The 15,411-nt window shown below is 41.4% G+C and overlaps 1 protein-coding gene across 1 annotated transcript in view; it reads right to left on the bottom strand.

The window, feature by feature from the left end:
• Nucleotides 1-4,709: 4,709 nt before the first annotated feature.
• Nucleotides 4,710-15,411, bottom strand: part of LOC143293723 (uncharacterized) — a 57,427-nt gene continuing 46,725 nt past the window's right edge. Inside the window, exon 7 of the mRNA XM_076604921.1 lies at nucleotides 4,710-15,141. Coding sequence (XP_076461036.1) covers nucleotides 14,978-15,141 — 164 coding nt within the window. The 3' untranslated portion in view covers nucleotides 4,710-14,977. The remainder of the gene's footprint in view (nucleotides 15,142-15,411) is intronic.

Genomic DNA, 15,411 nt, shown 5'->3' with positions numbered 1-15,411 from the left:
AAATCAAATACAAGCCAAAAAACAAGCCCCAACCCCAAAGTAAAATTATGCAAAGGTATGTGCATCAATGGAAGAGAGTGGCAGCACTTAGTCCTGCATTCTGGTGTTCTATCCCTACTACATTTCTGCCTGTTTCTGCCTTTCCTTTCATCTCAAGTTGATTTTCCCATTATTGCAAAGGTATGTCAAGTTTTTGTAGAACTTTTTTTGCGGTTATTTGTATGTTTATGGATGGATGGATGGATCCATGTATATATGTGCATATTATCATGCATGAATGTATGTTTGCATGTGTATATGTGTTCTCAGTGTATTTGGTCCATGTTTGTGAATTTGTAGTTCAGGCATTGGTTCCATTAAGTGTATATTCTTTGCTGTTTATGAGTGTGTGTACATGTATCAATTAGGTCAGGTCATTAGATCTGCTACTGGTAACCTGTAATCCAGTACAACCTGTTCAGGGTCGGGTTGCCGACGACTAAACCGGCACTCCCACCACTCCCTTCTGGGACTGGTGAGGCGGGTGGCTAGACACCCTTATGGAGATCCATAAAAGGGCGTCGGCTCAGGAGAGCCACCGACGGCCATCTAGCTCCACCGTGCTGTGTGCATGCCACACGCAGTTGGCCCCCGGGGTGTGTCTACCCATGCATGCGAAGTCTGGATCCGGCAGAATCTGCGGAAGAAACCTATCGGTTCAACGGAGAGGAAGGCGGTTACAGCAACGCACTGTGGAGTGCAGAGAGCAAGATGAGACACCGAAAGGATATCTTGGTCATCCACTGCATCCGTGCTCATCCTCCAGTCGTCTCGACTTAGTCTTGCCACTGGAAATTGGTGGACCCGGACGAGAGAGTGAGGTCGACGTTGCGCAACTCCTCTTCACTTTAAACAAACTCATCGCGCAAGTCATCAGTCATCCAAAATGACCTTTCATCCTTCATCATTTCATCACCCCCAAGTCCTGTGGCGACAGGCGAGCGACGAAACGACAGGTGTGGGTACACTGGCAGTCGCAGCCGCAGACCTGCACGCAGGCGGCTCAGGCCATAGGGTCGTTCTTCGTCGACAGGAGCAGCGATGGAGCTCGGCAGCCGTCTGAGCGTCTGAGCAGCCCTCTTTAGGAATGCACTGCTCACCTCCCTGGCATGAGGAAGGGGCTAGAAAAGGTGCCCTAAAAATTGCCTGCTCCATATCACCCTGGCCAGCATACCGCAGCTGGCGGGGACCCTACATCAGCGGTCGAAACAAAGAGAAAGAAAAGAAAAAAGCAAGGATCGTTCCTCTCACCATTGGTGCTTGGAACATAAGGACTCTCCTGGACAGAGATAACGCGGACAGACCCCAAAGGAGAACAGCACTAGTTGCATCCGAACTCGCCAGATACAATATCGACATCGCAGCCTTGAGTGAGACTCGGCTTGCAGGCGAAGGCGAGCTCTTTGAACGGGGATCTGGTTACACCTTCTTCTGGAGTGGACGAGGAAGCGAAGAGCGACGTGAGGCTGGTGTTGGTTTTGCAGTAAAAACAGCACTTGTCAGCAAGCTAGCTGGAATCCCAAAGGGAGTCAACGATAGGCTTATGACCATGAAACTCCCACTGGCATCTGGCCAGAAGCACCTCACCATTGTCAGTGCCTACGCCCCAACCATGACCAACCCGGATGAAGTGAAGGCGAAGTTCTACGAGGACCTTCACTCTGTCATTGCTGCCATCCCTAAAGCAGACAAGCTCATCATTCTTGGGGACTTCAATGCTAGAGTTGGCTCTGACTACATCTCCTGGGATGGAGTGATTGGAAAGCACGGTGTGGGCCACTGCAACCCAAATGGATTGCTTTTGCTTCAGACATGTGCAGAGCACGAACTGCTGATAACCAACACAGTTTTCTGCCTCCCTACCCGTAACAGGACGTCATGGATGCACCCTCGCTCAAAGCATTGGCATCTCATCGATTATGTCATCGTCAGGAAAAGGGATAGGCAAGATGTACGTGTAACAAAGACCATGTGCGGCGCCGAGTGTTGGACAGACCATCGCCTTGTAGTCTCGAAGCTGAATATTCGAATCCAGCCCAAGAGACGCCCCCAAGGCCAGAAGGCTCCAAAACGGCTCAACATCGCTAAGCTGAAAAACATCACCATCAAACAGTCCTTTGTGGAGCTGCTGGAAGATCGTCTGGAATCCGCCTCTCTGAACAACCAGAATGTGGAGTCTGACTGGAGGACCCTGCGTGAGCTGATCTATAGTACAGCTTCAGAGACCCTGGGACCCATGATCAGAAAGCACAAAGACTGGTTTGATGAAAACTGTGATGAAATCAAGCAGCTTCTGGATGAGAAACGCCGTCTGCATCAAGCCCACCTGAGCAACCCAAAATCCACATCAAAAAAGGATGCGTACAATGCCATCCGCAGGACTGTTCAGCAAAAGTTACGCCAGATGCAGGATAAGTGGCTGAGTGACAAAGCTGATGAGATCCAGGGATATGCTGACAGGCACGATATGAAGAGGTTCTATGATGCCTTAAAAGAAGTCTACGGCCCCACATCCTCAGGATCATCCCCCCTCCTCAGTGCAGATGGGAATACCTTGATCACCGAGAAGGAGAACATTCTCGAACGATGGGCTGAGCACTTCAACAGTGTCTTAAATCGCCCTTCCTCCATAAATGATGAAGCCATAGACCGTCTCCCACAAGTCCCCACCAACGAAGCACTGGACGATCCGCCAACACTTCTTGAGACCCAGAAAGCAATCCGTCTGCTATCCAGTGGCAAAGCACCTGGCTCAGACTCCATACCAGCAGAGGTCTACAAGGATGGAGGCACTGTGCTGACTGGGAAGCTTCATCAGCTGTACTCACTCATGTGGAAAGAAGAGACGATCCCCCAGGATTTCAAAGATGCATCTATCATTCACTTGTACAAGCGAAAGGGGAACCGGCAAGCCTGTGATAACCATCGGGGCATTTCCTTGCTCTCCATCGCAGGCAAGATACTTGCCAGGATCCTACTAAACCGCCTCACAGCACACCTTGACCAAGGTCATTTGCCTGAGAGCCAATGTGGATTCCGGAAAGAGCGCGGAACCACGGACATGGTGTTTGCTGCAAGGCAGCTGCAAGAGAAATGTCAGGAGCAAAATGCTGATCTGTTCTCCACCTATGTCGACCTCACTAAGGCCTTTGACACCGTGAGTAGAGAGGGACTGTGGAAGATCATGGCCAAGTATGGATGCCCTCGGAAATTTATTTCCTTGGTCAGCCAATTCCATGAAGGCATGCAGGCTCGAGTCCAGGACAATGGCGAAACATCTGCTCCTTTTGCTGTCACAAATGGTGTCAAGCAAGGCTGCGTCCTGGCTCCAACGCTGTTCAGCCTCATGTTCTCTGCAATGCTTACTGATGCCTTCAGAGATGGCGATGTTGGAATCGGCCTAAAGTACCGAACAGATGGCAAGCTATTTAACCTCAGAAGGCTTCAAGCAAAAACGAAGGTCATGACAGACATCATCAGAGACTTTTTGTTTGCTGATGACTGTGCCCTCAACGCTGGATCTGAAGCTGACATGCAACTCAGCGTCGACAAGTTTGCCACTGCCAGCAGGAACTTCGGCCTTACCATCAGCACGAGGAAAACTGAAGTTCTCCATCAGCCAGCCCCAGGGAAACCCTACGTTGAGCCCAACATCACAGTCAACGGTCAGAGACTCAGTGCGGTGGAGCGGTTCACATACCTTGGCAGCACACTGTCACGAAATGCGACCATCGACGATGAAGTGAATGTCAGGATTGCAAGAGCAAGTGCAACTTTTGGTAGACTCAGTGCAAATGTCTGGAACAGAAGAGGCATTAGTCTTGAGACCAAGCTAAAGGTCTACAGAGCAGTAGTTCTCCCCACACTACTGTACAGCTGCGAAACTTGGACAGTGTACCAACGGCATGCCAAGAAGCTGAACCACTTCCACACAACATGCCTCAGGAAGCTACTGAACATCAAGTGGCAAGACAGGACCCCAGACACAGAGGTGCTCGCAAAAGCCACCCTTCCCAGCATCTTCACCATCCTGATGCAGTCCCAGCTTCGCTGGGCTGGACACGTGGCACGCATGCCAGACCATCGGCTGCCCAAAAGGCTCTTCTATGGCGAGCTGCAACAAGGGAAGAGATCACACGGAGGTCAGAAGAAGCGCTTCAGAGATACTCTGAAAGTCTCTCTGAAAGCGTTTGATATCAACCCTGACTCCTGGGAGGAATCTGCAGTGGACCGTAACAAATGGCGCGCTGCTGTGCACAAAGGCGCCAAGTTGTGCGAGGCCAACAGGACTGCTGCAGCTGTTCAGAAGAGGCAGGCCAGAAAGTCACGGGCAAACAAGCTCCCTGACAATGATATGCCTGTCTTTGTCTGCCCCAACTGTCAGCGAACATTTCGTGCGCAGATTGGACTATTCAGCCATCTGCGCACTCACAGATAGACTCATGAGCATCCTTCCCCCCACCCCACCACCACCCTCCCCCCATCCCCCGTCTGGATGACAACGATGGTCATCATTGATCTCGATGGACACACCACCATATCTATAATATACATGGATATCACACAAGCATTCTTTGAATTACAGGTTTGAAGTGTGCTATTCAGTGTAATGATATAATCCTTACACATGCTTGTGGACATACATAATTGCACTCACAGAAACAGAACACTGTCTTCTGGCCTGTCCTTTATTCACCAAATGTACAGTGCACCTGTTGTGTAAATTTCAAAGTGAACAATAATCACACAGAGTATATAGCTGTTACAAAACAACAGAAAAAAGCCCATTCAGGTTTGGTCACAGTGTGTTCAACCCAACAGAGGAATGGTTGAGGAAGAAAGTGGTGGCGGCGGAGGTTAGTGCTGATAGGAAACAGCAACAGGAGCTTGAAATCATGTGGCCTCACAGAAGTGGTGTGTACATGGAGTGATGGCCTAGAGGTAACGCGTCCACCTAGAAAGCTAGAGAATCTGAGCGCACTGGTTTGAAACACGGCACAGTCACTAGTATTTTCTCCCCTTCCACAAGACCTTGAATGGTGGTCTGGAAGCTGGTCATTCTGGATGAGATGATAAACCAAGGTCCCATGTGCAGCATGCACTTAGCGTACATAAAAAAACCCACGGCAACAAAAGTATTGTCCTTGGCAAAATTCTGTAGAAAAATCCACTTTGATAGGAAAAAACATTAAAAAACAACTGCAGGCAGGAAAAAATACAACAAAAAATGGGTGGCGCTCTTCGTGTAGCAATGCGCTCTCCCTGTGGAGAGCTGCCTGAATGTCACACAGAGAAATCTGTTGATAAAAAAAGAGCAATACTATGAATACAATACTTGTTCTGTTATTTGTTTACAGATTTCCTTGTCAGATCAGGCATTTGTACAAGCAGCTCATACTCCCCACTTCAAGTGCATTTGTCCATGCAGAAAAGATCAACTTCAAAATGTGCCCCCCCTCCCCCCCCCCTTTTTTTTTTTTTTAAACAGTTTATAAACTTCTCTGGTCTTTCTGGCAAGTTCACTTCTGAAAGAAGTTCCACTGCCACCTTTTTCTGGTTTCAATGACTGTACACGCCATCACCAAATATGATGGTGTAACCCACAGAACTTGGAAGGTTTCTCTGCATGATTTAACTGTCTTGTGACACCTGCAATCATCCATTTACATGACCCATAAAACATCCTGTATCATATACAGGCTACTGATATCTGGCTATAGAATTTAATGTGCTCTGAACTTGTATGGATCTCCAGGCTCTGCATCAAGATTCTAGAATAAGGCCTCAACATTTGCCAGTAATGCCAAACTACCCCCCTCCCCTCCATTAGGCTGCATGCTGCTAGCCCTAATGGACCAAGACCCACCCATGCATGACACAGATGTGCACCATCCGGTTGCCCAGGTCCATGAAAGCTAGCATAGCAGACCGGGACAGAGCCAGGCCGGAGCTGACAGCCTGCTTGCATTTATCCTTCTAAAACCAAGGATTCCTGTATTTGACATAAATTTGGGGAAGGTGGGGGTGGGAGAGGGGAAGAGAGGGTCAATAAGGATTATTTTATGTAAGTAGATTATTCATGCTCTGCTGAGGAAAAAGGGGGGTGAGGGGTGGGGGGGCAGCAGCTTTGCAAAAATCCACTGTGCTGATCAGACCTTGAGAGCCAATCCTAGGTTTGTGTAAAACATCAATAAACATAAAAATGAAATAAAATAATGAGAACAAATAAACAAATAATATATTTTAAAAAATTTTTAAAACACTGAAAAGAAAGGTATGAATAAAGGAAATGAGTGAACAAAAAGAACACGAAAATGGGCCACTCTATTAAAAAACAAAACAAAAAAAAACCCATGTGCACGCACACATGCGCACACAACATCACAAGCGGACAAATGCACACACACACGCAGAAACTCTTGTGAAAAATCAGTAGAGGAGTTCAGATACTTGACCTGGACTGCTGGGGAAAACATGGTTTGCACAACCGGTTAAATCACAGCTCTAAACAAATGTGTCGGGTCTGGTTACACGATGCATAGCTTGTACCACTGCCAGTGAGCTTGAAATGGGATTTGGTAGTGCTGGGTTTTTTCTCCCGGACGGTGAGGCGCAGCTGGGTCCATGTCCATGATGCATGTAGCCTAACAGGTAATTCTTTTTTTCCTAAATTACCACTTAAATCTCATATGGCAGAGTATTCCCCACCAGAAGAGAGCAATCACCTGACACATCAACCCACCCTTTTTTCTGGATCAGTTTCCCACAATGACTGGAGCAGGCCAGAAAATGTATATAAAGCAAGGATAAACCACACCCAAACAGGCCTTTCTATATATATACTATATATGCAATATTCACAATCAAGATGGAATGGAGCCAAGGGAAAAGCAATAAATTTAACAATTCATAAAAATGAAATAAAATCAATAAAACAAAAATAATACTAATTCTGTTTATAACTACTGACTATATGGAAAAATGCAAGTTAAAATTGGAGAGAAAAAAATAGACATAAAGGGGTTTTAAACAGTACAAGAAACCTCATGTGTAATTTATTAGACTTTTTTTGTCTGTTTGATAAAGATAGTGCTCAGCATGAACATTTAAAGTGAAGAAAATGACTGGAAACGCATTCTGCGTTCTACCACTAACAGCTAAGAAAAGGCCTGATTTAATCTTCTCTATACAACAAAGACATTAAAAAAAATAAAATAAAAAATAAAAAACTGTATGTGATCAAAAGAGAACTCATTAAAGTTTTCAGTTCCACAATGGTACATACTGATGGTGAATATTTCTGCATGGAGAAAGTTTCAAGTTCAGAATTTCAATGCGTTTGAAAGCATCAAATCACTACAGTAGTCCAATTTTCAACAATGCCCCACAGAGGCCTTGCATCTTTGCCCAGCATGAGTGACACAAATATGATAAAATCAAGGGAGTGTAATAATCACCTCATTTGTGTTTGATTAGATTAGCCACAAATGTAAATAATCACATGTATCCAAACAGCTCACAAGGGTACTAGTTTCAATAATTACCATCTTGGACATACAAAAATGGAAAAGATTTGTCCACGACACCTTTCAAATCAGATAATGAAGAGACAGGGGTTGATCACACCCATTAAAGATACAATCCTGTGTTGGGGCTTTTATCTAAGCTCATTGTTACCTCATGGTTCAGGTTTTCACAGGTATGTACATGCTGGTGCGGTCTGGGTTTTTTTTTGTTTGTTTGTTTTTTCCCCCATAAGCTACCAAATGCTAATGCGGATTGGGTAATCTTTAAAATTCTTATTTGATCTTGTACACATGTCCACACACAAAGGTGAATCAAGGCATCATGGAGATCTGGTAATATATTACCTGTGACACTGGAAATTCATATCCACCCTTTAACCTCCAGGCACTGCCAAGATGAAAACTGCAGTAAGAAACACAATGCTCTTACCACTTGGCTTCCATACCCATCATGATTTCATACAATCAAAGGCACAAAGAATTCAACCAAGAGCACAATAGTCAAATTAAAAACATGAAGAGTGAAAAATCAAAGCCTAAAGAGTAAGACCAAAAGCACAGACTAACATCTAAAGATTAAATCAAAGCATGAGTAAATCAAAGCATTAACAGTAAAAATCAAAGCATAAAGAAATCAACACTCACAAAAAGTTGGAGGGGGATTAAGCATGTTTAGTCAAACCAAAACATAAAGAGTAAATTCAACACATAAAGAGTTAAATCAAAAGCATAAAGAGTAAAATCACAAGTACAAAGTATAAAATTCTTAACTGAAAATCAGTTCAAAACTCTCTATATAAAAGCAAAACCTGAAGTCTAAAAAGTAAAATAAAACAAAGTATAAAGAGTAAAATCTAAAGAGTAAAATCAAAGCATGAATGAACAACACCAGAAAGAGTCAAATCAAAACCATATAATGGAACTTTTTTTCCTTTTTTTTAAAAAAACATAAATACGGCATCATGCAACTGCTGAACCTTTGTTGTTTATATGTATCCCTCTAGCTCCAAACTTGGGCAAGAGGAGAGCAATACTTACTACGGAAAGAGACGCATTCTTCCTTGATTGAATGTGCAGCATATTTGTGACCTTCTGCCACTGAAGATTTGTTGTGCATCGAATTGTTGAACCATGTTTTTTATGGTGGCAATGTGAATTTCATCTTATGAAGCTGTATGTCACCCTAGTCTCTTGCCTATTGCTCGCACAAGTTTTACAGTTCACCAGAAACTATTTGGCACTAAATTACAAGAAATATGAGGTGAACTTTCTTATAATTGTTCCTCTTTACACATTAATCAGCTGTGGGTTTGTTTGTTTTTTACCACCATTACTCTCCAAATGATTTTTGAGATGCCAGAAGAGATGTCCTTTTCTTAAGTGGAAGGTGGGGGAAAGTGGAGGAGGGGATGGGGAGAGATAAAGCTCCACTTCCCCTATAAATAGTGTGCTCATGTCACATGAATCTGCCTACACAGAATGTATGTTCAATATTTACAGCAAAATTTTAGTGATTATCTACTGAAACAAACACTAAAATGTGCAAGAAGTTGTGAAAATCATTGGAGGCTAAATCATTTAGCCAAAACGAAAACATTTCAAGAATATGCAAGACATATCAATCACAGACATAATATGATTAATATAAGAAAAGAAAAATCAGATACACCTGTCCATCAGCGATCAAGCACATTTATGCTACGTTTAACCAATATGTTAATGTAACAGGATGGATACATTTCATATGCCATCTCTGAAACACTTCAATAAAAGAGCTCCATCCAACAGGAACTGTGCAGCTTCAGAAGGATGTAAACATTCTACACACTGGTGTGAAGGCTGGTGCACACAGGAAACAAACTCATGGGATATGGAAACCAATTCACAAGTGTGTAAAACAACAAAAAGTTCAACTAATGAACTGGATACAGCTTCAGTCACTAATGCAATACATGCTACCCCCTTACACTAGGGGCAAATAAGAAGCCAAGCAATTAAAGAATCAATTCTTGGTGCAATAAAAATTGGAATTTTTTTTTAGCTTTTCTGTTCCCAAAATTATGACTTTAAGTCTCAAATCAACAACAGAAACAGCAAGAAAAATACTAAAATGAATATGCATAAATTGGGACTTTATTTCATTTATTCATATTGCTTACAACCCAGCCAACATCAAAGGCCCACAGCACCTTCCAACAGACAAAATCTCCATGACAGACACATCACACCACCCCATTCACCCCAACCCACAATACATTTTATACAAATACATGTATCTGTATAATATGGATGTCAGGTTATGGGTAATTTGTGTTAAGAAATCATAATCTGTTTCAAGCCAAGTTATTAAAGGCTGTCTTCTCCTTTTGCCAGTGAAATTCATCATTATTGGGCAGTCAGTTTAAACATACCCAGACAGGATTATCACTCTATAACACTGCCAAATCTGTAAATACACCAATAAAGAACATCTTATCTGTAACCATTAAATATTCACTGCATTATCTAATCAACAGACTTTATTTACACAAAAATATAATGCAAACACACACAAACCAAAAAACAAGAAATGATGTTTTGGAGAAAGTATTCACACACCACACAGAAAATGCTCAATATATATTTTTTAAAGAAAACTAAAACAGACAGTAATGAAAAAAAAAAAGCAAAAAAAAAAAGCCATAAACAAAAATGAAATGGAGTTATGGGGAAGGGAAGGAACTGTTTTCCATGATATCATAAAGTGATAAAATCTTCTTTCCATGTTCCATTATGTTCACAATTTTTACAAATAAAGGAACACTCCTTCATCCACACAATATATTATCAGAAAATGATCATTGTTTTTTCCATATTCCACTATCTTTACAATGCTCACAAATAAAGGAACACGCCTCCAACCACGCACAATGTTATCAGAAAATGATACATATATATTTTCCAATGTTCCACTATCTTTACAATGTTCACAAATAAAGGAACACCCTTCCAAGCACACATGATATAAGAAAATGACAAATACATTATGTCCTGTGACACATGCATACAAGACACCTCCACACTTCCCCCACCCCTCTCTGCTCTACCTTTGATCCCTACCCTTTTCCATACCCTCACAATTACCCGGGTACCCCGTCTCCCCACATCCCACCCTCTTAACTATTTCCACACCTGCCGTGCAACAAACATAATTATACTTGAAATGAGTATCTGTTGACAAGAGAGTTAAAGACCTTTACAACAGATTAGCAACTTTACACACTTCCGCTGCTTGGGAAAGAATGGGTAGCCAAATCATTCAAAGTAAATCTCGATAGTCACAACTTACGAAAGTTGATTGACTTGCATTTTAACGCAGTTCAAAAATAATTAAAATATATCAACATAATTTATAAATGAATGAATTAAAAGGCACACTTGTGTCAGTATAGACATACCAAGTATGAAGACAAGTGATAACAATCAACGTGGGACCTGACTGGAAAGCCTGAACAGGTCTGAAGAATGTTAGAAGCCGGTACAAACTCCAAGCCAATCAATCACCACCAAACATGAAAAGATGATAAATTCAAGATTATATGCACATATGTTTCTCACATACTGTGTGGTGCTATACTACATGGTATCTGTGTATATTGTGGTTTTCCGTAGAATCATACAGCAATGTATGTGTTCTAACACTACAGGTTCAGACTTTCCTGTTTCCAAATGCAATCTGTCTTTAACTGTTTACACATGCTGTCTTCAAAGGTATCCATATGCAATCTATCTTTACATATAATCTGTCTTAGACAGTTTTTATTTTCAATCTGCCTGTACAATCCACTCTGAATATAATACAGTGCTCCCAAATTCTAATATAATCATCTTCAGTATAGCAAACAGAAAAAAACAATAAACTAGACAAAGCAATGCAGCTTATTGACTCAAGTAAGCCATTAGAAAAATTAACAGAAAAAATCTGCAGTATAAAGACTAAACATGATGACCCTATATAAAAATTACACATCAGACTTTTTTTTCCAGTCCAACAAACCAACAAACAAAAAACTCTTCAAAGTATCATCTGTATCATACCTGGCTTGGAAAGGGTTTCAGAATATAAATGATATTATCTCTCCTTAAAGGTAAAGCATCATCAACAAATCTTTTCACACAAATGAATACCAGCTAAATTATCAGTGGCAGATATATTCAAGGTCAAGATTAAACAAGTAAACCTATTCTTTGTCAAAACACACAGACTGATTCTCAACTTTAAATCCTCCAGTCACATTTTTTAATGTTTAATAACAGGATGAAAGCAAAACAAGAGGAAGAAAATAATCATTCATCAGAGCATACTAATAAAATCTACAACTGAACTCATCCACTGACACAAATCTTCAAAAAGAATAAGTAAAAAAAGAACAAGGAAACAATCATTCGTCAAAGCACACTGTCAAAATCAGCAACTAAAATTCTCCGATGATATAAGTGTTAATCAAAAGCAAACACCAACAAAATCAGTGATTAAAATCCAGTAAGGACAGAAAAGTGACACATATATTTCACACATACAGGAAAAAAAAAGATATATCAAAGCCACTGACAAAAATGCAAGTTATCTTCAAATATCATCTAAGGAAAAATCAGTTAGGAAAAAAATAGTATTGGTCAAACCACACAGACAAAATCTGCTGTTGAAATCATCTAGTGACAAATACATTTGATACATACAGGATGAAAGAGATATATCAAAGCCACTGTCAAAAATGCAAGTTATCTTCAAATATCAACTAAGGAGTAAGCAGTTAGGAAAAAAAAAAGTATTTGTCAAATCACACAGACAAAATTTGCTGTTAAAATCCTCTCGTGACATATACCTTTGACACATACAGGATGAAAAAAAAATATATATATATATATATATATATATCAAAGCCACTGAAAAAATGCAAGTTATCTTCAAACATTAACTAAGAAGTAAGCAGTTCAGAAAAAAAACCGGTCAAATCACAAAGACAAAATCTGCTGTTATAACTCTCAAGTGACACACACATTTGAAACATACATGAAAAAAAATACATGTATCAAAGCCACTGACAAAAAAAGGAAATTTTCTATCTAAAATTACGTTTAAATAACATACTTACCGTGACCCAACTAGTGCAGACTCCGGCAGGGGTCTGACATTCCTGTCCTGTGCAAACTACTATCCGCCTATGCGGAGAAAACGAAACTATGGCCGATAACCTCCCGGAAGTAGGTAACCTCCCCTTTGTCCTGGATCACGCGACCCCCCACACGGCATGCCTCGACCGTCTCGGATCCAATGGCGACCGAGGCGTGTAGGGATGCCCTCCCCTGGTGTAGGGAGGAAGGTGAACCACTAGGGGACACGCTTGCCCATACGCGTGCACCCCCCTCCTTGTCCGGATCACCCGATCCAAGGGAGGCAACCCCTGCTTCGGCACCCTTGCCGGTGACCGCCGCACAAATATCAACAAAGGAGTAAGCACACAGGTTCCTTCTGTGATTCTTTCCTCCTGTCATATTGTCACTGTTAAAGCAAACCACTTGAATTACTAACTGAAAAAATAAAACCAACCAAACAACAACAAAAAGACCACTAAAATATGCAAAATATGCATCATCAAAGCACATTGCTAGAATTAATTATCAAAAAACAAAAAACAAAAAAAACAACCAAGTAAACAAGACCACTTCTGTACAAACATGCACCACACTCCTCTTCATCATTTGTATGACAATACAACACATTTTATGGCATTAACCAAAAGCAGAATGAAGGGGATTGTTGTTTTCTGACTATGGAATTACTGGAACAGACTCTGCAGATTAGTTAGTTCATTTCAAAAGCAAACTGCCTTTTGTCTGTCTGATTACTGGCAATCAGTTCCTGGTCCAATGTAAGCGTTTTCTTCGGGTAGGTCCCAAAACTCCAAACCTGGTGGTGTATGGTGTAGGTACCCCCTATATGTTGATAGTATGATTAAGGTAATTCGGTATTGGTTCAAACTACGAAGATTAGATCTTTCCAGACTGCCAAAACAAGCTTATGAAATGAACAAAAACATAATTATCAGAAACGCAGAAAGCCAGCTCGACAAACACAACTGGGCCAACACGGTCAAGCATTGCCTAGATATATATGGATTTCCAGATGTTTGGTTGAATGGAGGAGTTGAAAACAAAAACGCATTCATACAAGTTTTTAAACAACGCATAATAGACTGTCATAAACAAGACTGGTCAAGTAAACTATTTGAAAGTGATAGATACTCTACATATCGCTGTTTTAAGTCAATGTTGCAACCAAAAAAGTACATTTCAGACATAACCATTGTCAAGTTTCGTACTGTCTTTGCTAGATTCAGGCTAGGCATAAGTGATATAAATTTGCATAAAAGATACACAGTAAGATCAAACTCCTGCCCTTTCTGCAACGCTGAAGAAGACGAACGCCATTTTCTGTTAGTATGTCCAATGTATCAGTTAATCAGGGAAAAATACCTCGTGAAAATGTCCAGAAACATAAATGAATACACAGACTTAGCGTTACTTTTACAAAATGAAAACAGGCTCATGACTCGCTCTGTGGCAATGTATATTTATTACGCCTTAAAAAAGAGAGAAGAAGAAATGACATGATTATATAACTTTTCAAAAAACCTTAAAGTTACTCAAGGAAATGTCATGAGCCAATAATCTTTGTCTGCTTTTTCAGTTATGAAGTGTTGTGTCCATGACATTGGTCCCTCCCCCCATTTATTTTCGGTATTTTGTGTGTTGCAATTGTATGTATGTGCCTCCTTTGCAAACAGGCCGGTGGCCTGAGTTCTGAGTTCTGAGTTTCTGGTCCAGTGACATAGGAAAAAGCAACAGTAGAATCTGAGAAATACTGGGATAAGTCAGCTGCCGCTGGTAAAAAAAAAATGGCATGCTTTGACAAGCAAGAATACTTGCCAGGTTGCACAGAAAACACGCCCAAATAACTCTTTTCCAGTTAACCCTCTAATTCACTCTATTACAGCTAAAGTGTGTCATCTTTTTTCAATCAGTTAACCCCCAAAATCATTCTATCAAAGCTAAAGTGTGTCATCTTTCCCAATCAGTTAACCCCCTAACTCACTCTATTACAGCTACATTCTGTCATATTTTCCAATGAGTTACCCTCTTACTGTAACACTGTATTTTTGCTAAATTCTGTCAAAGAGACTGTGGTGTTTGGTGGCTGCCCCTGTTCTCTGACTGTGTCGTCATGAATGGTGTCAGGTCTGGGCTGAAGGTCCACAGGTTTCTGACCGCTTTCATCTTTTTGGTCTGGACAAGAGGAGGAGTTCCTTCCTGTCTGCTTACACCTCTAACAGCTGTCTGAACACTCTGGCTTCCAGGGAGGCTGGGGCATTTCACTGGGAAGAGAAAGTCTTCTGGATGATGGAGAGCATGTTGTCATTCACATCAACAAAGTGGATCTCCTTGACAGATGTGCTGTGCCCAAAAAGATCAGCAAACTTGTTCACACCTGCCAGGTAGCTTTCAGCACAGATGTTCTGGGGTACACCAAATATGGCTGCAATCACGACATAAATTTCTTTGGTATAGTAAAGACCTATATAACAGAAATCTAACCCACAAACATTCCAGTGAAACAGTTTATGCTTACAATTTTAAAATCTCCTAGTGACATTCAATAATGTCTTTCTCAAAGTAAATTCCCAGTCTTTTGATGCGTTCCTGCATGAATGCATGTGAACACATTCATGTGTGTACACATGCACATATCAGTTTGTCTGTGTGTGTGAGAGAGAGACCGACAGAGAGACATGGGTTGTGTGTTTGT

The sequence above is a fragment of the Babylonia areolata genome, chromosome 19 (genome assembly GCF_041734735.1).
Source record: "Babylonia areolata isolate BAREFJ2019XMU chromosome 19, ASM4173473v1, whole genome shotgun sequence".
NCBI lineage: Eukaryota > Metazoa > Mollusca > Gastropoda > Neogastropoda > Buccinidae > Babylonia > Babylonia areolata.
This window is presented reverse-complemented; position numbering and strand designations above follow the sequence as displayed.